Consider the following 24,068-nt stretch of genomic DNA (forward strand, 5'->3'; position numbering starts at 1 on the left):
AAAGTTGAACAATCCTCGTATAATGCACAAAGTTAATCCTTATGTGGAAGGAGCCGTTAGCTCCTTATGGATGTTTCTTTGCTGAGTAAGCATATAGTATAAAGTTAAAGAGAAAGAGAGAGCTTTATTTTAAGATCTCATAAACCTGAAATGGCGTTACAAGTTTATATAATTAATTACTAAAAGTTTATCTTACTTTACAAATTAATCAATTTTGGTTTTGAGTCCATGATTAGTGTTGGAGGTGTTGCCAGTTCAAAACCTCATTCACACCGTAAAAGAGATTTTCAAGAAGCCACTTGGTGAAGCATAACTTGAGTGATGATGGGTTCTCGCTCTTGATGTCCTGAGGCAGACACCAAGTGTCATCAACTGCTCTCCTTCCATGCGTGGACAACAGCCTCACCGCATTTTTCTGAAGAATGAGCACATGTGTTAAGTTCTGTTGTGAAGAGGCGCTCCATACCATTATACCATACCTTATGTTACTCTCAAAAAGCGTATAGTAGACAATTAATACTGCTTCAGGAATGCTAACTGCTTGCGTTCTTCTAAGGGCGAATAGGACACTGCTGAGTTTATATAGCTTTAGTTTCAAGATCATTCACCATTTGTCTCATGTCTACAAGCTCCTCACAAAGACTAAGGTAAATTTTAAACCACTTCATTGGATTTTCTCCAAAACCCAAGAAATCTCAGTTTATTAAGTATTAGTTCATGGCTGAGACAATCAAAGGCCTTACTCAGGTTTATAAATTTACCAACGATATTTTTGCCTCCTTCCATGCTATCCACTATGTGTTCTGCCAGATCTATAACAGCTGTCTGAGTTAATTTCTTGTGGAGGAAGCCATATTGACTCTTTGTCAAGATGTTGTTAAGGTGCTCAAAGATTGTTATCAGTACAATGTTTTCGATAATCTTTTGAAAGAGATGAAATAAATCAAATCTGCCTTTACTTTTCAACACAGTTCTTGTTTCTCTTATTGTGAAGTTGAATGATTGGAGATTTTTATTTTCTTTGGGGAATTCTCCACTATGTAGGGACAGATTGGTGATAACTATCTGTGGGAGAAGCATCTCACTTTGACAGACCTTTATAATACTTGATGATATCTCATTTAATCCAACGGATGGTTCTACCTTCAGGACATTTAAAACTTCACTGAGTTCTTTGGGAGTAGTCGGCATGAGTATAGAAATGGGTGATTCCCCCCTGCAAATTCTGAAAGTAACTCAGTTGCCATGTGGTTGCATGTGGTTGCTTTCCCCTGTCACAAACCATAGACTTTACCAGTAACTTCCTGTCACCTTTTCGCTGTAATGATTTCTTCTCTGACATATTTCATAAAAACCATGAAATTCTCGATCTCATTTGTTTTTATTTATTTTCTTTTTCTCTAACCAGTAATTAGTGTATGAATAAGTTGCAAATATTTAGAATAAAACAATAAATTTGTATACAGTTATCAAACAAATTATATTCTTTAGAAAATTCTATTATAAATTATTGTTACCAAATTTGTCCTATATTCTATGTTTGTTATCCCTTCTGTATTGAATATGTTTTTCATTTGTGCATTGTAAGGCACTTGTGAAAAGGCAACTAGATGAATGAATAAATAAATACACCTCACCAGCTATAGTAGACAGAAAACCTTTATATGACAGAAGCTATTGGGGATTCTATACTGGGTTTGTAAAAACCCCAAAAGTTAACATGATTTTGTTGCCTGAGACCAATACTGTACTTTTAATAGGCTGCAGATTTGAAAGATCACCTATAGTGAGGCGGAAAGCAAAAAGGGACCCAAAGTCGTGTTTTATCAATTTTGAGTTATTGTTACTAAGCAATGGTGTATACAATTCTGAATAATTTGACACCTAAATCGTATGGTTATGAAAAAATAACAAAGTTATGACCTATAGAAAGTAAAGAGCGTAAAAACGTTGTTTTGAGAAAAACACGTTTCAGTATTTCAAATCTAAACAGCTATGTAACTTAACATTTTTAAGAAAAGATTTTTATACCAAAATATTTGTCATAATGTCTATTTTAAATAAAACATCTATTTAATGTATTAATTGGGGTTTTAGCTCAAAAAGTATTCCGAACCTCAATAGAGCATGTATGAGCGAAACTCGACATTCTGTAATTTGATGGCATATATTTAAAAAAAACCTTTTACATCAAGGTTACAACCTTGTGTTACGTTACATCAAGGCTCTTCAAACTAGGCATACTTGTTAATTGTTTGGGTTAGTTCTGTAATTTATTAAATTAAATAAAAATTTGGAATTTCAAAATGGTAGCTTTTATAAGGTTACTTACTTATTGCCGTGGCTCTTGGTACCCAAGGTGGTACTTTGCCTCGCCAACACACTGCCTCCAGATCTCTCTATCCATTGCCTCTTCTTCCCTTCTTCCCAGTTTTCTTATGTCTCTTCTGATCTGGTCTCGCCATCTCAACTTGGGCCTTCCTGGTGGTCTTCTGCCCTCCGGATTGTTTACAAGGACGTTCTTGACTAAGGAGTTGTCCTCCTTCCTTAGTAAATGGCCAGCCCATCTCATTCTCCTACTTCTCACCTCGGCCACTATGTCTGGGTCCATATATAGTTGCCTCAACTCTACATTATGTTTTATCCTCCACTCTCCATCTTCAAGGGTTGGCCCATAGATTTTTCTCAATAATTTGTTCTCAAATACTATCAAACGTTTTTTCTGTTTTTTATAGCTTTTATAAGGTTAGAAGGAAAAAATAAGAAAATGTTCCATCAAACCAAGTTTTATTAGTAACAAAATTAGAAACTGAACAAAACAGTTTAAATTATTCCTCTTAGGCCTAAACAAAAAAACAATGGAACCAAAATTAATTATTAATTTAAATTTGTGAGAATCTTAGTGATTAAATTGATCGCTTGCGTTTGTTAGGATGACTTGGGCCGGGTCACGGTTCAGGGTGGTCAACTAACTCTTCTTCCCTTGAGTTATCAGTGACTGTTACTGCAAGGCACAACAGATCTTTGTATTCATCTTTACAATACTGGCGGATATTACTAAACAGGTATTTTTTTCTGTCATCTGACAATTCTTGAAGGAGCACTCTGTCAGAAAACCCTGTAGGTCCATCATCAGATGGGAAAATCCGGTGAACATAAACGTTTCCATCATTTTCAAGTTTGCACTTGATAACACCTTTGTGGGAGTTCTCAAATTCAAAATGGTTAAACTTGGTGATATTGGGAATTTTCTTGGAGCCATTTTTAGCCAGAAAACTTAGCCAGTTGTAGGTTGACACGTTGGTATTGCCTCCCTCATCTCCAACAGCAACACCGAAGTTGACTTTGGATGTTGGAGTGGATGCTTCAACTGTGTGTACTAGTTCTTCAACTGAAGAAACATAGGTTGTTTTGAATTTTTTCTTGAAAAGTCCAAATCCCCAATCACAAGAAAACTTTGTATGTCCTACTGGTAAAAATGAAAGAACAATCTTCTGGTTCGTATTGTTACACACCCGCCAAGCTAGATAGCCAACTAAAATATTATTTTTATTTTGGCCGACACAATTGTCTGCATGGATGTACATAATTCTCTCACCATGGCTGAAATGCTCAAGGTAGTGGTGAAACAGGCTCACAATAAGGTTAGAGCCTTTACCAACGTTTACACTCTCTGGTATCAGGTAATTGGCTTGTCTGTTTATGGTCTCACACATAACACCATAAATCCCTATCTTAAAAGGGACCAAAAAATATATAGGTCCTGGCTGAAGGGGATTGCTTGGAATATGGACCTGCTGCGCCATATCAAAACTGTAATGCGCAGTAGCATCAACACTAGAAGAGTTAGGTTCATTACTTTCTTTTCCAACAAAGCTATCTTTGCTTTTCTTGATGATTTTGTAGAATTGTCTCTCTTTTGCAACCAGATCCAAATGGGCTCTAATTTTTTTAAGGGTTTCCATTTTTTCTTCATTTGTTGCCATTGCCATTCTGGCACCAGATGTATAGTGCTGTTGACATGTGGTACACAGGTCTGAACGTGGCTTCATTATAACAATGTCACCACAGGTTTCATGCCAAACGTTCCGAAATAATCTTTTCAAAATAGGTTTCTCAGTGATATCATCATTACAACTTGCAGCATATTTTTCATAAACTGTTCCTACTGTTTCATTTGAGGTTAAAAGTTTCAAATTCACATTGTACACTGTACTGGCACGACCTGGTAAAGTTAGGGCATTTTGCTCTGCATAGTTGGTTAGAAACCTAACAACAAGGAGAATTTTGTTATAAGAAGTGACGTTTTTGCCATTTTACCTGCATTACCATGTGGTTTAGATATCAATCCACTTTCATTGTACACCTTGGTAAGGCGTTTGAACCGCTTTATTTTTATGTTATGGGCAAACATAAAAGTTTCTCGACATATTTCTAAGCCTTGAAGAAGGTATGTGCATCTCAATTTCTGTCTCTTAGATTGTTTTTTATGTTTCTCAGTTGTCATTGGTGAGCCACGTGTAAGACAATGTAACTGGCCCAAAATTACCTGGTTGAGTTTGTTTACATGGTTATCATAAAAATCAAGTTCAGTATAATTTCTTCGCATTTCAACCAGCTCATCGGCCTGCCACTGGTGGCAACAATGTTTTTGGCACCCACAGCCATTTTCTAAAAAGGCTTCAGTTATATTAACATCAATATCTGCATCAAAATCAGGAGGGAGATTATCATATGCATCAGGAACAATCAGTGGCTGCCCAGCGTCGTTTTCATCAACAACTTCTTCCTCAACATCCCTTTCTTTTTCTATGATAATATCATTAATATTAATATTTTCACCTACATCTTCAAGAGTTGGTATACCGGATAACAGCGAAACCTCAGATAGATCGGCACAGGCTAGATTATTACCGACACCAGCATCACTTTGTTCATCACTAGAGTCATCACTACTTGAGGACACATCACGTTGTCAAAAGTACTCTTCATACACTTTATAGTCATCATCACTGACTATCATTAAAAACTTTTAACACAACCTTTTCATCCATGTTTTACATCAGCAGTTTGCGCGGGAACTGGAGGGAGATGGGCAGAAACAGTAATAAAACACAGCAACAAAACAGCTGTTTCGTGTCGGGTGTCTGATTGGTTGGTTACAGACAGCAGATACCTGATTGGTTAAATTCGGCAGACAGCTGTGTTATTGAAGAAAATGTTCTTTTGTTAGATGAAAGTTCAATTAGTTATCTGAAATGGCGCTAGAGTGCAGGGAAATGTTGATTTAATAACTATTACACATTATCTAGTAAAAGGACCCAAAGTCGCTCCATGTTATTTCTCCATAACGACTTTGTGTCCCTTTACTCATACCTGACAACAATCACCTTATCGATGATTATTTCGATGTTACCAACTAAATATCACTTTACAGTCAATATTACGTTGTAAAGCAGGAGTTTGTGAGGAATAATCGAATGAAAACCGAAAATCGATTTTTTCAACCTTTACTCGACTATTTGCTCGAACCAGAAACTAACAGATCCAATAATAGTTTGGTTAATGGAGTAATGGGAAATTATGACCCAAAGCTACTGGACTCAACTCAAACACAGACTGGAAACAAAAGTAAACAGTCTCAAAATGAAACTCTTATTAAGCTTGGCCCCATTCAGAGAATGATTTTGGAAAAGGACCGTTTATTAACAATGCTGGAGATTAAGTTACAAGAGGAACTTCATGAGAATGAAGAAAAACAGAGAAAAATAAGGAGTAGTATAGTAAAACTAACCACTGAAAATAAGATTAGGGAGCCAAATTTTAAAAGATGTTTTTTTAAAAAATTTGGAATGCCTTACTTACCTGTACTGACAATTTTACTCTGCCGATTTTGGGTCCCTTTTCGCTTTCCGCATCACATATTGTTCTCTCCACTCTTATACAGATTATTTGCAGCTGTGTTATCTTAAAACTCATCTGAAATAGCTGAAGCTGTGCTCAATATCAACTCAGATTTAGAGATAGTGAAGAAGTATCATGGGCTTCAGATCAACTTGGATAAGAGTTCTATTGTGCGTGTGAATGGGTTATCTTCAAGTATTCAACCAAGAAATATTGATCATTGTGTCATCACTCTGGATTGCAGACAATGCAATTGGCAACTTTTGCAATTTTTATGGGCAATTTTTGATGTCACACTTGGTTACCAGCTTTCTAGTCATGTCAAACCTATATGTAAAAGTGTTGTAGTCAAGCTAAAAAGACTACAATGACTACTCATCAATTGTTCCTGTAATTTGTTATGCTCTTCCAGCTTTGCTTGTTGTCTGACTTTGGAAACGTGATGGTTCTCGCTAGGTTGCTGAACAGACCACTAAGATTTGTTTACAGTTTCAAAAAGTTTGACAACATCAGTGAATACAGGTCAAGTTCAAAAGTGTTATATATTATGGGTTGCTGTGACTAACTGTTCCACATAATCCTTCTCACTGTTAAGTCTGAATATCTCAGATAAAAATGATATGAAATAAAAAGCGCAGTACTTGACAGAATAATACACTACTTTCAGGACATTTTAGCACTTGCAAGTACTAAAAATTGTACAGTAGGGTGTAATCTTTTGAAGTACGTAGGCGATTTTTGTTCAAAAAAGAATTCAATAGAACCATTAAATATTTTGATGGAAAATCTCAGTTCGATGCATTTTATTCATAAGCAAACTTCATAAACATCCATTGTCTGCTTAAAATTTAATTTAGATTGTTTGGATTATTATATAAACTGTCTGGATGCAAAAATTGTAAGCAAATGAAGAGTATCTTTTTTACTTTCTATACTTCCTAATGTGGTCACTGAATTTAAAAGCTTTAAAAATATTAATCAAATGAGCAGCCACACAATTGGTATACAAATTTTAGTGATGTTGGCAAAAAAAACAAACAACTCTATATTACAATGTTAATGGTGGAAGGAAGCATTGTTTTGTATATTTATTATGCTTAATTTACATAAAGAAAGAGGTTTTATTGAATATTTTTTTTGTTTCAGACTCACAGTTTATTCTGAGGCAGTATTAATAACTCTGAAGATGGAAGAAGATGTTGAGATTGAACAATTGTTGGAATCTAATGAATTGGCTCTGATTGAGGCTGCAAAATCTATAGCCAATGATATCTGCTTAGGAGATGATGAAATACAAATGTCAAAATCAGCAGTTAGCTTATATAACAGTAATGCAGTTTCTGATATAAATATAATGTGTATTGAAGAACAATCAAATATCCTTGAAAACAATGGAAACAGCTTGGAACCTACACAAACTAATTCACCATGCCCTAGTAATTTTAGCAACGATTCAAAACAAAATTGTATCTATGGAGAAGAGATACAAGAGCTATTAGATGACCAAATGGTGACTTGCCTGGCTAAAGAACCATCAAGAATTTTGCTTCCCTTATATTCAATGAATTCTGATGATGAAAGCTCGCTTAGTGACAATGATTATGACGAAACTAACAGATCCAATAATAGTTTGGTTAATGGAGTAATGGGAAATTATGACCCAAAGCTACTGGACTCAACTCAAACACAGACTGGAAACAAAAGTAAACAGTCTCAAAATGAAACTCTTATTAAGCTTGGCCCCATTCAGAGAATGATTTTGGAAAAGGACCGTTTATTAACAATGCTGGAGATTAAGTTACAAGAGGAACTTCATGAGAATGAAGAAAAACAGAGAAAAATAAGGAGTAGTATAGTAAAACTAACCACTGAAAATAAGATTAGGGAGCCAAATTTTAAAAGATGTTTTTTTAAAAAATTTGGAATGCCTTACTTTGAGGATGCAAATGGCTTTACTCCTATGCCTAATGATGACTACAGAAAAAAGTTAGAAAAAGGAGAACTTGTTGTAACCAAAATTCCTAAAGTTCGTTATTGGGTTAAGAGCCACAAGGAAATGTTGCAGGAAGCTATTAAACAAACAATAATTTATGAGAAATCAGATAAATTCAAAAAGGAAATTTTAAAATTGAGAGTATTGTTAAAATCTTCAATGATAGATGATGATGAATTAGTTAAGAAAATCACTGAATATCAGACGAGATTGCGATGCCTCAAAGCCACCTCATATTTAGAACTTGTTTCGAAAGAAAAGCCTGACAGAGAATATGACTGGATGAAATATTCTGCAACTGTTTTTAACGGATTACACAGTTCAGAGGAATGTAGGAGATTCTGGCATGTGTATTTGAACCCATGTATAAATAAGGCTTCTTGGGAGGTAGATGAAGATATGAAATTGATTAAAATAGCAGAAGAAATGCACTTCCAAGACTGGGATGAAATCGCTAAACGACTTAACACAAATCGTACAGCATATCAGTGCTTAGTTCATTTTCAGACAAGACTTCATACAAAGCATGGTTTTTCAACTGGGAAGTGGACAAAAGAAGAGGACAAAAAATTGTTGTCTGTTATAAATGCCTCTAAGATTGGAGATTTTATACCATGGACAAAAGTATCAACACATGTTGGTAGTCGAACACATAGTCAAGTGTACAACAGATGGTCAAACTGCTTAAATCCCAAATTGGTTAAAGGAAGATTTACTAAAGAAGAAGATTTATTGATAGTTTCTGGCATAGAAGTTTTTGGAGTGAATTTTAAAGAAATGGCGTCGCTTATGAGCAATAGAACACCTACTCAAATACGTGAAAGGTATGAAAGGCATCTTCTTACAAAAACTGCTAAAGTTGGTGCTTGGTCTCTTGAAGAAGATGAGAAGTTATTGAATTTAATACAAAAGCATGGTGAACAAAATTGGGTTGCAATATCAGATGAAATGAAAACTAGAACACGAACTCAAGTTAGACAAAGGTACAATTTCATAAAACAGATGATGAAAAACAAACCAGGCTGGACTGTAGTGAAAGCTAAGCGTAAAGGAATCAACAATACTAGCAAAATACGAAACCTAACTCAGAAAAATGTTGAAAGAGTTAAAAAGGAAATAGATAAGGTGGATACATTTTTTAATTTATCCCAACTTGAAAAAGACACATTTCGCATTGAAAAATTAAAAGAATTGAGAGACCAGATTCTTCTGAAAAGGTTTGATCTGAAACGCAAGCAAAAAATATTTTCTGACAGCTCACAAATAAATAATCGTCTACTGGAGTACTTCAAAATCTCCCAAAGAAACCCGCCTATAAGACCATCAAAGATTGATAGTCATGCCTGTAATGTTTACATGAATGAAATTTTGTTAATGACAAAATATTTTGGACAAGACTTGAAGCTTCCTAAAACTGAAGATGAGGTAAAAAATAACTTAAATTTAAGTAAAAATCTTCATCATTTTCTGTGTGAAAATATAAAAGCAGCTAATAATGAAATGAAAAACCCGGAAGGAAGTAATTCTTCAACCTCAATGATGAATTGTGGCCCGAGTATTGATTATGAACAACCTGATGTTGAAGACGATATTATAATGCATGATTCATGGCATATTCCTATATTTGATGTTACACGTTTGAATTTCTGTGAAATGTTGAAGAGAACTGTTTTTGACTACTCCAATGGTATGCACAAAGACATCTGGAACTCAAGAAATAACAGGTCCTCAACACATTGGAGTACTTTTCCTGGTGTGGTGGCAGAATTTGAACAGTTATCAACTCAACAACCATTCCATCTACCTCCAAACCATCTCACCACACTTGGATTTAGATCTCTATTGCTCAGTAGATGTAGACTGAGACAGGATGCCTCTACAAAGAATTATACAGAAAATATAAAAGAAATTGAAAATCAAGAGACAACAACAAAACATAAACTTAATGCTGATCATATTGACAGATTGCTCGACCAGTTCCAAGAAACTATGATTACTTTGTTTACTTGGCCAAAGGTATTGGCTGTAACGAGTATTGGTAGTACTCAAGTAACTCAAGTGAGCACTGCCAGGGTCACACAAATTGGAGGCGAGTCCAATCAAAGTATTAACATTAGCTCTCTCATGAATAACACAACTCCTGAACCAACAAATTCTATATTTGAATTATCAAAGGAAAATGTGCGAAATAGTAAAGTAAGACAAACTATACAAGAACAAAGTGAGGATCTTAAACGTAAACTCTTTGAAATTAGGAGAGGAATAACGTGTAAGAGCAAAGTAAATATTGATAACCTTTTGAAAAAAGTAAAAATAGAACCCCCATTTAACAACATCAGGAAAAAAATGAGAAACAGTGAGATGGTATCTGTACGTAGAAGAAATGATACCAAGTCTTCTCCAATTTTATACAAAACCAAACAAAAACAGACTGATAAAGTACCTAAAAATCAGGTGAGTTCTCAGTTAAATGAGAAACCCCAAGTGAATTTTAACTTAGATGAGGATAATAGCGAACTGCCATTGTACATGCAAGAGCCTTGTATAAGCATAAGAGATAGAAGTAAAACAGCTATAACATACAAACCTGCTCATAAGGATAAAACTGGAAAAGTAATCAGTCATAATCAGTTACATGAGGTTACAAAGCAGAACCCTCTAAAAAACATGGAAATAGCTAGTACTGGAGATCCAAAATCTTATGCTGGTGAAATTAATGAAACAGAACATCCAGACAGGGAAATAGCTAGTACTGCAGATCCAAAATCTTATGCTGGTGAAATTAATGAAAGAGAAAATCCAGACAGAGAAATAGCTAGTACTGGAGATCCAAAATCTTATGCTGGTGAAATTAATGAAAGAGAAAATCCAGACAGGGAAATAGCTAGTACTGGAAATCCAAAATCTTATGCTGGTGAAATTAATGAAAGAGAAAATCCAGACAGGGAAATAGCTAGTACTGGAGATCCAAAATCTTATGCTGGTGAAATTAATGAAAGAGAAAATCCAGACAGGGAAATAGCTAGTACTGGAGATCCAAAATCATATGCTGGTGAAATTAATGAAAGAGAAAATCCAGACAGGGAAAAAGCTAGTACTTTAGATCCAAACTCTTATGCTGGTGAAATTAATGAAAGAGAAAATCCGGACAGAAACATACCAATAAATCAAACACATTCTGATGAGGTTGACTCGTGTCTTGAAATTGTTCAAGATGAAAATGTATCAATTTCTGAAACGGCTAGCAAATGTACAGAAGAAAAAGGCAGTTGTGAAGCAACTACAGCTCTAAAACAATCAAGTACATCAGCTGAAAAACCTATAAAAGTAGAACCCTTTAAAAATAAAAAATCATTACCCAAATTAGTGGATAAAGAAATTTGTGGACAGTCAGGAAGTAATCTGCCAACAAACGTACCAGATTCATGTAAGGGTAAATCCCGTCTTAGAACTGTTCCACAGGAATTTGAAGCAGTCCCTACAAATCTTAAGAGGAGAAGAAGTTCCTCAAAAGAAAAAACAGTAAAATCTTTCAAACAATCACGTAAACGAACTAAACCACTAAAAGATGCTCTAGAACCTATAAAAAAGAAATCTCGATGTCATGTGCGAGATGTAAATTACAAAACTGTCAATTAAGCTCTGTGAATCCTATTAACGTAATATGGAATAACTGAAGTGTTTTATGTAATTTGTGAGCAATAAGGAAATAAGAACATAAACTTAAAAATTACCAACAGTTAGTTTAATTCTGTATTGAGATTATTCCAGAAGAATTTGTCCACTTCCATTATGAGGTTAGTAAACTTTTAAGTACAATTTTGATTTTGAGAGTGGGGAAAAAAAGTAAGAGAGAAGTAATACAATTTGGATCACTTACTTTAGTACTGGGGTCGACATCCAATTAGTATTGTATAAACACACAACCTGGTTTTTCTTAAAATCGATCATCAACCACACTATTTTTAATAGAGCTTGTAATGAGAAGGTATCAAAAGGCTTAAAAGTATGGAACAATAATTTTTTTCCCATAATATTTGTCTTAAAATTGACAATTATATACTTAAATAATAGTTATTTCACTGTCAGACAGCTTGATAAACGGACAAAGTCAGCACTTTAAGCCAAATAGTTGGTCTGTATATAATTAGATAGTGTTGACTCAACAATGTCTAAGTGCCTGACACTTGGCTTTTAAGCGTGTCAGTAGAATAAAAATATAATCTTAAAACAGAATTATCGTTTCATATTAACTCTTTTGTCTCAACAAAATTCAGGTGACAAACAATTTTTTTCAAGAAAAACCAAGTGTTAGTATAAAAAGCGATTTAGCTCTGGATTTATGGACTATTTGGGAACTAGTTTATCAGAGAGATTTAACAATTTTAATTTGCATCTGGCATAATTTTAAACTTTAACCTTCATTTCAGGGTTGTATTTTTATAATAAAATCTGCCTATTATTTATGATAAAAATATACAGTAAATAATAAGACTATTTTAAATGTGATTTGAATTTGTAGTTATGAGATTCTACATTAATGTTTAAAAAACTTGAAACTTAGTTCAAACAATTGGTATTTTAATTTTTGGAAATGCTTTAAAAAAATTGAGCTCTTGGCTTATTGTGGTAAGAATAAGTTTTTGTCTGAATTGGATAATTCCAGTAAATATTTATAGCCTACAATGTCTATGATCTTAAATAAGAGAACACTATTGAAAAGTTGTGAATAAAAACTACAATTTCAATTAAGTATCTGTAAAAATAGTTACAGCATATGATTTTTAGCTTGTCTTTAAGTTGGGATGTATTCAATTGATTTTAATCAAAGTAAGGGCTCATGGGATGTATATCTCATAGTACATAAAACGTATTATCTGCATCTAAATGTTAGGAATGTGCATACCTTCTTAATTCTATTCATGGACAAAGTTATTTCATTACAGAATAAAAATTCTCAATTTGTGTTGTTGGTTAAAATACTTTTCTCCGAATTAAAACTGGAGTGTTACGTTCTTAAAATAAATCACACAAACTCACGTGAATCTAATTCAGCTAAATTTGCTTTTGAAATAAATGATATTATTAGCATTGTAAAACATAATTTTTAAGTAATTTTAAAAATTGAACCAATGTTAGGCTATAAGGTGAGAATAGAAGAATACTATTTTATTATTTTTTACATAATTAATTAGCTTTTAATGAGATTTTTGATACTATTTGAATACCTTTTTATGGTTTGATTCTAGTGCATTTCTTGGTTTTTTATCTTAAAAATTCTTCAGGAAAATTGTCCAAACCAAATATTTGTTGATCTTTACGAACCCTTCACCTCTCAGTTAAGGCTGGGACACACATACCTGTACCGTGCCCCAAACGTGAGTTGTTGTGTTGGCTGTCATATGGTGAATCAATTGCAGTGCAGTTTTCAACCTGCAGGTCCACACATGAACGCACCGACACCAGACAGTTGTGCCCGCACCGTCACCGATACGTAAAATTGAATTTTGACGGGCATGGTGCGGCCTAAGAACGTCATCTATCATGGATATAGAGATATTTATTGAAGAAGTGAGGAACAGGTTTTTACAGTAAACTAGTAATGATTTCTTACTGCGCTAAAATTACTACAAAACACATTAGGCGGCATTACAAATTTTTTTAATAATAAAAAATTATAAAATATGTTGTACACTGTCATTTTAGAGCAAGTAAATTAAAATAATGTAAAATATATATTTTTTATTTAAACATAACAAGAATTTATTTATTTTGCGCAAAACTATATTTATTTTGGATGTATTGAAATTATTTCTCAAATTCTTTCCTGAAGGCTTAGATTTAAACTGTTATGACCTGTCATATTTATTTTATTCTTCTAACTACAAAATTAAAATATTGTATCTGCAGTCATAAGGTTTAAGAGTATGAAAAGACATTATACTCTAGCGTATATTTTACAAATATTTATTATATTTTACCAGTTATTATAAAAAGACTTACAAAAGACCAAGTCACTAATTTTTAACTTGCTGAACTTTTTTTAAGTATCTGTCACTGTAAAATCCAAAAGAAAAATGCTCTAGTACAAACAGTGAGATTGTTGTGTTCGGACTGCGTATGGACATGTGTGGCTTCACGATAACCAACCCTGGCCCGCAATGACACACAGCTGACTCACGTGTCGGGCGCGGTGTGGCTATGTGTGACCCGACCTTTAAAGAAACATACCCTTACCCATGATACCCTTTCATAGGCTATGATGAATGTCAAGTAATATTTTACTTCTACTATATATATATATATATATATATATATATATATATATATATATATATATATATATACAGGGTGAGTTTTTTAAAGTGATCCAATAGCTAACTTTTTAATTACACGACTTAGCACCACACTTTAAATTTGGAACTTGCTCAATTTTAAGTTTCACTCAGGGATACACTTTCAAATTTTTTGAAGATGGCCGCCATTTTCCAATATGGCGGTCAACTTTAAAATCTCTTATGGAACACCCTGTATTTTATGTTGTTTTTAGATTCTACTCAACAAAATAATACATTTTTGCTTTTGAGAGTTTTTCAATATCTCTAATGGTTCAGGAGCTACGTGGACTGGAAGTTTTCATAATTTTTGCCAATATGGCGGCCAACTTTAAAATATTTTATGGAACACCCTGTATTTTATGTTGTTTTTATATTCTACACTACAAAATAAGACATTTTTGCATTTTAGAGTTTTTCTATATCTCTAATGGTTCAGGAGCTACGTGGACTGCAAGTTTTTATCATCAGTCCGAAAAAATCCGAAAACTTCCATAAAGTATTTTAAAGTTGGCCGCCATATTGGCAAAAATTATGAAAACTTCCAGTCCACGTAGCTCCTGAACCATTAGAGATATTGAAAAACTCTCAAAAGCAAAAATGTATTATTTTGTTGAGTAGAATCTAAAAACAACATAAAATACAGAGTGTTCCATAAGAGATTTTAAAGTTGACCGCCATATTGGAAAATGGCGGCCATCTTCAAAAAATTTGAAAGTGTATCAAGCGTATCCCTGAGTGAAACTTAAAATTGAGCAAGTTCCAAATTTAAAGTGTGGTGGTAAGTCGTGTAATTAAAAAGTTAGCTATTGGATCACTTTAAAAAACTCACCCTGTATATATATATTATAAGGTTTGTAAATAAATTTAAGTTTTTATTTAATATGTCTAACCCTTTAAAAGATCACTTGAACCAGTTATTGTGCTAGCTAACTTAACTCTTTACTTGTCAGTATTTATTAAATGAGTAATGCTAATGATAAAAGACACAGTCAGGATTATTTATCTAAATGGATACACGTTAAGAAAAAGGAATATTGTGATAAGGAAACTATAAAAATACACAAAATTATTTTCAAATTATTTAGTGGGAAATAATAAATAATAAGGATTCGAGATTCGAGATCTTTATTCGTAAATGCAAAATACATTTTTACATTACATGTCAAATACTAAAAACTATATCTAACCTAACAAATCTCTTACACAGTAAAAACATTTATCAAGAAAGTGTGTCTTTAGTTTTTTTTTTTAAATAAGCGTAGATTTTGCTCATTTTTAATATTCAATGGCAATGCATTGAAAGCTTTTGCACCCAAGTGGTATGGACCCCTCTCAAATGCGCTGGTACTATGTGCAGCCACAGATATCAGCTCTCTTGATCTGGTCGGATACTGATGGTAGTACCCATTGCTTACAAAAAGCTTTGGATTGCCCTTAACAAAAGAGCATAGCTCGTACCCCACCAGACCCGCCAGAGTAAGTATTTTTAATTCACTGAAAAGAGGTTTACAAGTTTCGAATCTCCTACGTCCTGAGATTATTCGCAAACACCATTTCTGGAGGACAAATACTCTATTAAAATTTACTACGCTGGATGGCCCCAGAAAATTAACCCGTACCTCAAAATCGATTGAACGTGAGAAAAATATACTGTTCGTAGAACATCTTGGCTACAGACCTTGGCGAGACGGGTGAGAGCAAATCCCATGGTTCGAAGCCTTTTGCAGACATGTTCCACGTGGCCGCTCCATGTGAGCCTATTATCGATATATAAACCCAGAAATTTAACTGAGGTTTCTTGCTTGGCTTCCTCGCTTCCTAGTTTGATAAGACCCTGAATATTAAACTGGTTTGTGTTCCCTAGATGAAACTGGATGATATTAGTTTTGCTGATGTTTAATTTAAGTTTATTTAAATTGAACCACTGATTTAAACTTTGCAACTGGATGTTTGAATTCGATATAGCCAAATGTGGGGATTTATTGGAAACAAGAAAAGAACAATCATCAGCAAACATCGTAACTTTGAGATCTGTTGAAATTTTTGGAAGATCATATACATAAATGAGAAATAATACAGGACCAAGAATTGAGCCTTGAGGAATACCACAAGTAATGGCTCTACATGATGAGAAAACTTTATTTTGGCCATCATAGATTTGGACGGTTTGATTCCTATCAGACAGATACGACTTCATGAATTGAAATAAGTGACCTCTAACTCCATATTTTTCTAGTTTTCCAAGGAGAATATTATGATCAACGGAATCAAACGCTTTGCTTAAATCACAGAAAATACCAAGGGAATGAAGTCTATTGTCCAAAGAAAGCGATAGTTTGTTTATAAAATTGAAGATGGCTGATGAAGTGGATTTCCCTTGGCGGAAGCCATGCTGCTGAGTAGAGAGAATGTTGTTGATTTCTAGGAATGCCACAAGTTTTTGACAGACAATTGATTCAAGAATTTTTGAGAAGGACGATAGAATTGAAATCGGTGTATAGTTTTCTGGTAGTTGTTTACTGTGAGATTTGTAGACTGGAATGATTTTACTGATTTTTAAGAGGTTTGGAAATATACCTGAAGATAAACTGGAATTACAAATGTGAGAGAATACAACACTTATAGAAGGAACAATTTTCTTTAACACTGTGCAAGGAATCTCATCCACTCCAGCAGCATTTGTACTCCTCAGCCGTCTCAACCTCTGAAACTGACACCTCAGAAAGATACATACTATTCAAGCGTGCGGTGATACCAAGCCCCACTAGGCTGTGATAGGGGTTGCCGCCCCAGTCCTGAAAAAAAAAAACTGTTAAAATACTCAGCAACATCATTGCAATTCCTTATTCGTTTGTCATTGACACTTAGTTCAATATTTTCCTTATTTTTTTGTGGTTTCAATTTCAAGGTATCATTGACTGTTTTCCAAATTGATTTTGAATGATTTTTTGAATCTATGATTCGATTATCATGAAAAGATCGCTTTGCTTTGTCAACCTCGATTTTGTACTCACGCTTCCTCTCATTAATTATTTGTTCGATTTCAGGTGTCCGTGATAAGGAGAGTAAAAAACGAATGTTCTCATGGTCATGTTTTAAATCCGGAGTTATCCATCTCTGTGGCTGTTTCTTTCTAACATTGATTTTTTTTCAAGCGAGAAAGCTATATCAAAATAATACCTAAAAATTCTTGAGAATGTAGCAAATTTTTCATTTGTGTCAGTAGCATTATAAACTTTGTCCCATCTCTCTGCCTGCATTAAATTTGTAAATGTAGCAAAAGCATTATCTGTAAAATAACGTTTTTTTATTTGAATGTGTTTTTTAAATAGCACACCTGGTGAAATATTAAAATATACTACTTGAGCTCTGTGGTCTGAAAAAGATATGTCCAGATTTGTTATCAGCAAGATTTGATTAGAGTCCATATTAGTCACAATATTGTCAATAATACTGTTACCAGTGGATGTTATTCTTGTGAAATCTTTTATAAGAGCTACAAATCTATATAAATGAAACATGTCATTAACAGTTACACACTCTTGATTAGTCAGATTATGAAAGGGTATATTAAAATTTCCACATAAAATTGTGCTATAACTAGAAGACTCAAGATAAAGAAATAATTCATTTAGTCCATTTATAAAAATTGAAAAATTACCAGTTAGAGGTCTGTAGATAACAACTACATTAATTCTAAATAAAAGAGATTGATACACCTGTCAACTCTATATGTGATTCCACACTCAAGCTTTTTACATTTTCCATGATTTCTGTGCACAGAAAAGTTTTTGAAAAAATTGCAACGCCTCCACCTACATGGTTCCTTCTATTTTCAAAAGAAACTAATTTATAACTATGAAAAAAAAAACATTATTTAAGTTATCATCATGTAACCATGTTTCAGAGATGCAAACTATATCGGGATTCGTGTCGTCCAAAAAAACATTTATTTTATTAATTTTATTACAAATACTCCGAGCATTGAAATGGATTAAGCTAAAATTTTCATTCTGCTTTTTATAAGAAATGCATTTTTTTGTGAAGATGAAGTCAAGTTTAGATTGTTAAGTACAGATTGTCTGAAAAAGAAGAGTTTTTTTTTTCATTATTAAGCTGGTTACACGATGAGTATTTTTTTGTTAGAGTAAGAGAGCTATTCACATGTACAGGGCTTAGGCCAAGAGGAGGAAAGTCCACAAGCGAATCTATTGACACCGTAGCGGAAGAGTCGCAGACCATCGGCAGCAGCAGGGTGGTAGAGGGCGGTCCCACTGGGTCGGGGCCGGGGCAGGGCTCTATGCGGTCGAGATCCACAGTCTCTCTGCGGCAGGTGGTCGTGCTGGTAGATTTTGAAGCCTCTGCAGGCAAGGCCGGACAAAGTCCTGAAGATGAGTGCACAGAAGACTGGACTCGTGACTGGACAGTTTTAGCAATCACACAGCTCAGAACCTTCTTTCCATGCTTGTTTAGATGGAGTCCGTGGCGTGTGTAGTGTTTTCTGTAGAGGATGCAGTTCAACTCGCCATACGTCAATCTGAGTTTACCCTTGTATTCTCGGATGAATTTTGCTATTGCCAGGTTAGCATAGAAGATTGCATCATTAAGATGGTTTAAATCATAACGATAAGGAACACTGTTAATTATTATATTCGTATCTGTTTGCAGTGTCAACAGATCTTTAAGTCCATGAGAGATTGAAAGCTGACTAGGGTCATGGTCACTAATGTTGTTTGTGCCGGCTAACAATATCACAAAGTCATCTTTGCACAAGTCTTTGACAAAAGGTTTACCCTCAGAGATGATTTCCTTTAACTTAGCTCCCGGCTTAGAGTACACAAAAACATCATAATCTCCAAAAAGGTCTTGAATGTAGGGATGTATATCCTTCCCCTGGCTGTCCGTCAACACTATGATTTTTTTACAGTGTTTTGGATCACATGTCTCACGTGTTACAGATGGTGGTGGGGCATTTTCAGATCGATGGACTTGCGCTTTGGTAGTGACCTTACAGTCCTGACGATCCTTTTGCGCTGAGGAATTTTCTCTGTCCAAACAAGAAAACTGATTTGATGTTTCAAGTGTAAATCGTTTTGAGGATCCATTTTGTTGTCTGAATGTTCTTCTTGGCGTTAGAAAGATCGACTTATTTTCAGAAGTTTCATTATTCTTGGCATTTTTTTCATTTTGTAGTTTAAAATCGATTTCCAATTTATTGTGTTCGGATTGTAATGTAACAATTTTTTTATTTAGTGAGTCATTTTCTTGCTTCAAAACGTGTTTTTGCTTCTCTAGATTGTCAACTTCTTTCAATTTAGCAATCTCAGTGTCAACCATCCCTTCCATTACTAGAGACTCTTCTAAATCTTGTTTTCGTTTCATCTTTTCATTTTCTAAACATCTTTTGAGTTGACAGATTTCATCACTCATTTCTGTAAAATTCTCTATAAAGTCATTAGGTGGGGGATTAGATCTACTATGGCATCAGTTGTGTATTTATCCGATATTGTATTCAATATTCCATACAGATTGACGGCTTGATCAATGACCTCTTCATTTAGTAAGTCTTCCTTCAGATTGAGGATTTCATCTTGGCCCCCTCGCCTTAGGTTTCCCCGTACCCTACGAGTCATCATTTTCAAATGCAGTATTTTCTTGCGGCTGAAATTTCTGAGTATTTGACACCAAGACTGGTGTGTATTGCCAGGTAGTAGCACAACAGGTAATAAATAAGAGTAATTGTTTAACTTGATTCTAGGCGGACTAGCTAGAAGGATTCTCTTTCTTAATCCAAATGTTAGTTCAGCTTTTCAGATAATGCAAATTTTAGTGCACCAAAAATATAAGAACAGTTTGGATGTATGCAATTTTAAATTCCATATTCAATTGTTATATAATTACAACTGTTTTGAGTGCTATGGTGCCTGCTCTGCGTTTACTTCTGAATATTAATTTCCTGAGTGCTGCATCACCCACTTATGACTTTATAATATTTAATGAGAAAAATCAGAACCCTTGTAAAATAAATGTGCTTCTTATTATTATTTACAGATTTGAAATTAAGTGAACATTGCAAAATTTTTGTCAGATTCACCTTGCAGTACAATTTGGTTGTGAATAATAATTTCTTTGTTTTAGTTTATTTACTGCTATATTTATACTAAAAATAATGGCGAGTAAAATCTCAGTATGTTATGTTACGGAACCTCATCTTTTAATTGGTATCGAAATCAGTGTACTTCTCATTCATAATTTAAGAAAAAAATTCATTGACACATAACATGCTGATGCAATTATAGATCTGGGTACTTTATCAGTACATGAGTGGCTTACTTGTATTCAGACTACCAAAGTTAAGAACATTTCTAATAAAATATAACAATTATTATAATGTTTTGTCGATTCAGAAGTTAATTTATTAAAGTTTTATATTATATTCCTTGCTGTTTGTGATATATTTGATCTCATTGATACTGATGTCTTGAGCATAGATACAGCCAGGTTAGTAAATGGAATATTTATTCCATTTCTGTGACACTGAGAAGTCAGAAAAGTTTAGTTTCTTCACGTACCCAAATATTTTCAAAGGGGTCCAGAAGGTTATTATATTCAGTTAATAACAAATGGACAAGGATCCAAAAATGATTTTGAATTGGAAAAAAACTCAGCACAGGGAGTCACCTTTAAGCCGTTGGTCACCAAGTGTTAGAGAGGGCTTCTTAGCCCTAACTTCGCCTTGTAAAATAAGACACATTTTTTCTTTTCTTTACTTTTTTACTCTACTCATCGCTACACAGAATTTGCTATCACCATACAGGATTTCTGACACAAGGTTCTGATGGATGTAAGGTCTTCTCTCTTTGTAAATTTATAATCTTCACATTCAGATAGATTAGCAATGTAATAGTATTTGAGGAATCATGTTTAAGATACTTTTCCACCCATGACGAAGAAAAATAGGAATGTTTATAATGTCAATTTTATAAATTGCTTGGTTGTCGTTTATTTTAAGCTTTCCATTTATGGAGAAATTTTTCTAGGAAATAGAATAAATATTCTTATAAAGAAACTGATATAATCAGGGGTTGAATAAGAAGCCAAAAAACCTAAGTATATATACATTATTTGCAGTATTAGTACTAACTATAATGACATGTTAGCAGACTTTACTACTGTTTAAATGTAAGCGTAATATCAGGTATCATTACTTAGTATTACTGAATTTTCATAATAATTATTGTAATACCCAAATTAGTGTGCTACAAGTTGACAGAATTTTGTTATACCCTTTTATTTATTTTGCTGTTATCGATTGTCTTAGGTGAAATAGAATATTAACAATACTGCAAGAGATTAGGTTTTTGTCTCCAGATCAATTGTCTTAGTTTTTTCAGTTCCTCATGAAGACTAATTAACTGCTCATTAGACAGTCAGAATAGCTAATAAAATTATGATAACCTGATGTAAAGTATTATAAGTGTTATATTGATCATATTTTTGTTTATTTCAGGTTAGGTCCTCATTGTTCTGCATGACAAAAGTTTTAAGCTGGAATGAAACGACTTGACAGGCTAGATACATTCCAAGTGGCAGAAGATTAATTGTTCGTTTGTTGTGGACTGTTTCTCCCACATTTTTTAATGTAAATAGTTCATTAGCTTGTAAATAGTGTTTAATGTAGGTTGTACTACTTTTCCTTATGTCTGCTATTGTGTATATATACAAAAATATTTTTGTACCAAATTGTATTTTACTAAAATTGTTACAGATCAGTTTGTGTTAAACAACACCTGTTGCTAGTCAATGGAAGACTAATTATGATACATTTTTTGTGATTCTATTACATAGTAAGTTAGTTTTATAATTTTGTATTTAAAATTTACCATTTTTTAATGTTGAATTTAATTTTATATATTAAATGAATTGTGATAAACTAGTGTATAAAACAGTAATTTCCCTATTTATTTAGTGGCTATTTAATGCCACTATAATTCGATGATAATTCACACTTGCTCTTTGGTTCTGTAAGACTTTCATAATCACAGTTCCTGTACCTGACTGCTACATAAAGTTTCCTTGATTTCAACAAATCATCCCTTATTTTTTTGTCAGAGTCAACATACATAGTATATTTACTGTTTAACAACACTGAGGATTGTTTAAGGCAGTAGCTTTACAGGGTAAAGCTCAGAAAATGAATGTCATTCTGATATGCTGGGCATTACAATTTTTTTAATAATGATGTAAGTTTTTCAATTTTCCAAGAAAACATAAACTGCTTTTGTCATTTCTACTAAACTAACTTAACTAAATAATACAGATTTTGTTTATTGCTGATTTTTTTAAAGAAATTCAATCTTGTTTAAATTTGTACTATTATTTGATTTGTAATACCGTAATAATGTTAAAATGTACTCAGATGTTAAGTTTAATAATATGGTTTACAAATGGGATATCATTATGTTGGTTTGTTTCATAATTATTTCATTCATTTGTATGTTTTTGAACAAATATAATTACCTTTGAATTTTTTAATTTTGTTAACAACAAATAAGTTTTAGAGAGTTTTTTATGTTGTGTTTATGTATAATAAACCTCTTTAAAATGATGTTTGTGTACTTATTTCTAAACCTGGAGGTAACATTCTGGTGTACCAGATCACGTTTCAAAATCGATTTGTCCGGTGGAAGTTTAAATGTTGAAATGTAAACCAAATGCTCTTAAATATTCTATTAAGTTTTAAATGCTTTGAGTTTGTGAAGGAAACAGGATTTTTTCAGACATTTGCCATCGTTCAGTGATACAAAAAAATCAGTAATATTTGTATCACTAAATGATGGTAATGTCCGGAAAAATCCTGTTTCCTTCACAATCCTCCCATTGTTAAAAACAAACTTCAAGCTTTGAGTTTGTTGTGTTTTCACAAATGAGATAAATATACAGTTCAAAATGTTCTAGTTTTGTAATCCTCACTTTTTGTGGCTCATCTAATAAGCCCCAAAGTGTTATAATTTTGGTACCGGTAAGTAAAAAATTGAATTTTTACTTCAAATAAACCTAACTTAAATAATAGCTGATTTAAATTCTTTATTTTTTATTTTATTTTGCTTATCTCATTTTTTAACAAAGTATGTAAAATCTCAAGAACTTTTCCAGATTCATTTTATTTAATTTAGAATTGGAAAAGCATGATGTGGGTTACAAATTTCAGAATGGTAAAGATTTTTGGAAGTCATAAACAATGCAAAGATAGTAGGATTTCGGACATTTGCCATTGTTATATGTTACAAAAAAGTTCATCACTACGTTTCTAGGATTAATTTTTTCCTCTCCTCCTAAAGATATAAAAAAGGGCGTATGAAGAGGGTAGATTCAAAAATGAAGTGTTTGACTTTTTGTAACATATAAAGATGGTAAATGACTGAAATCCTAGTATGCTTTCATATCATCCACCATCAATAACAAATTTTAAGCAAAGAATGCAGAGATATTTCTTCAAGTTTTGGTGGATTAGATTTTAAAATAAACCACTAAAAGTAAACCTGCTATCCATTCATTATGCTTAATTTCTATTTCTAAATTTATTGATACACTATACAGATCCGTCCATCTTGCCAATATTAAAACATTTCCCTTATGAAATTTGTGTATTTTAAAATAACTAAAGAATAAGAAATTTTGTGAAATCTACTAAATATGATTCTAAATCATTAAAAACAATACTTCTTTATAAAAGAAAAATTTACAAAGGGTGTAAATAATTTTATTTATTAGACATTCTAACTTGTACATTAATCTCCTAGTGCAATTTGTCTTCCAGTCTGGTGGACCTT

At 33.2% G+C, this 24,068-nt stretch overlaps 1 protein-coding gene across 1 annotated transcript in view; it reads left to right on the forward strand.

Moving 5' to 3' along the window:
• LOC124359734 overlaps window positions 1–22,843 on the forward strand; it is a 37,861-nt gene extending 15,018 nt beyond the window's left edge. The window contains exons 2-3 of the mRNA XM_046812724.1: window positions 7,051–11,694; window positions 21,746–22,843. Of these exons, the coding sequence (XP_046668680.1) occupies window positions 7,091–11,536 (4,446 nt within the window). The 5' untranslated portion in view covers window positions 7,051–7,090 and the 3' untranslated portion in view covers window positions 11,537–11,694; window positions 21,746–22,843. The remainder of the gene's footprint in view (window positions 1–7,050; window positions 11,695–21,745) is intronic.
• Window positions 22,844–24,068: the final 1,225 nt, after the last annotated feature.

The sequence above is a fragment of the Homalodisca vitripennis genome, chromosome 4 (assembly GCF_021130785.1).
Source record: "Homalodisca vitripennis isolate AUS2020 chromosome 4, UT_GWSS_2.1, whole genome shotgun sequence".
Taxonomy (NCBI): Eukaryota; Metazoa; Arthropoda; class Insecta; order Hemiptera; family Cicadellidae; genus Homalodisca; species Homalodisca vitripennis.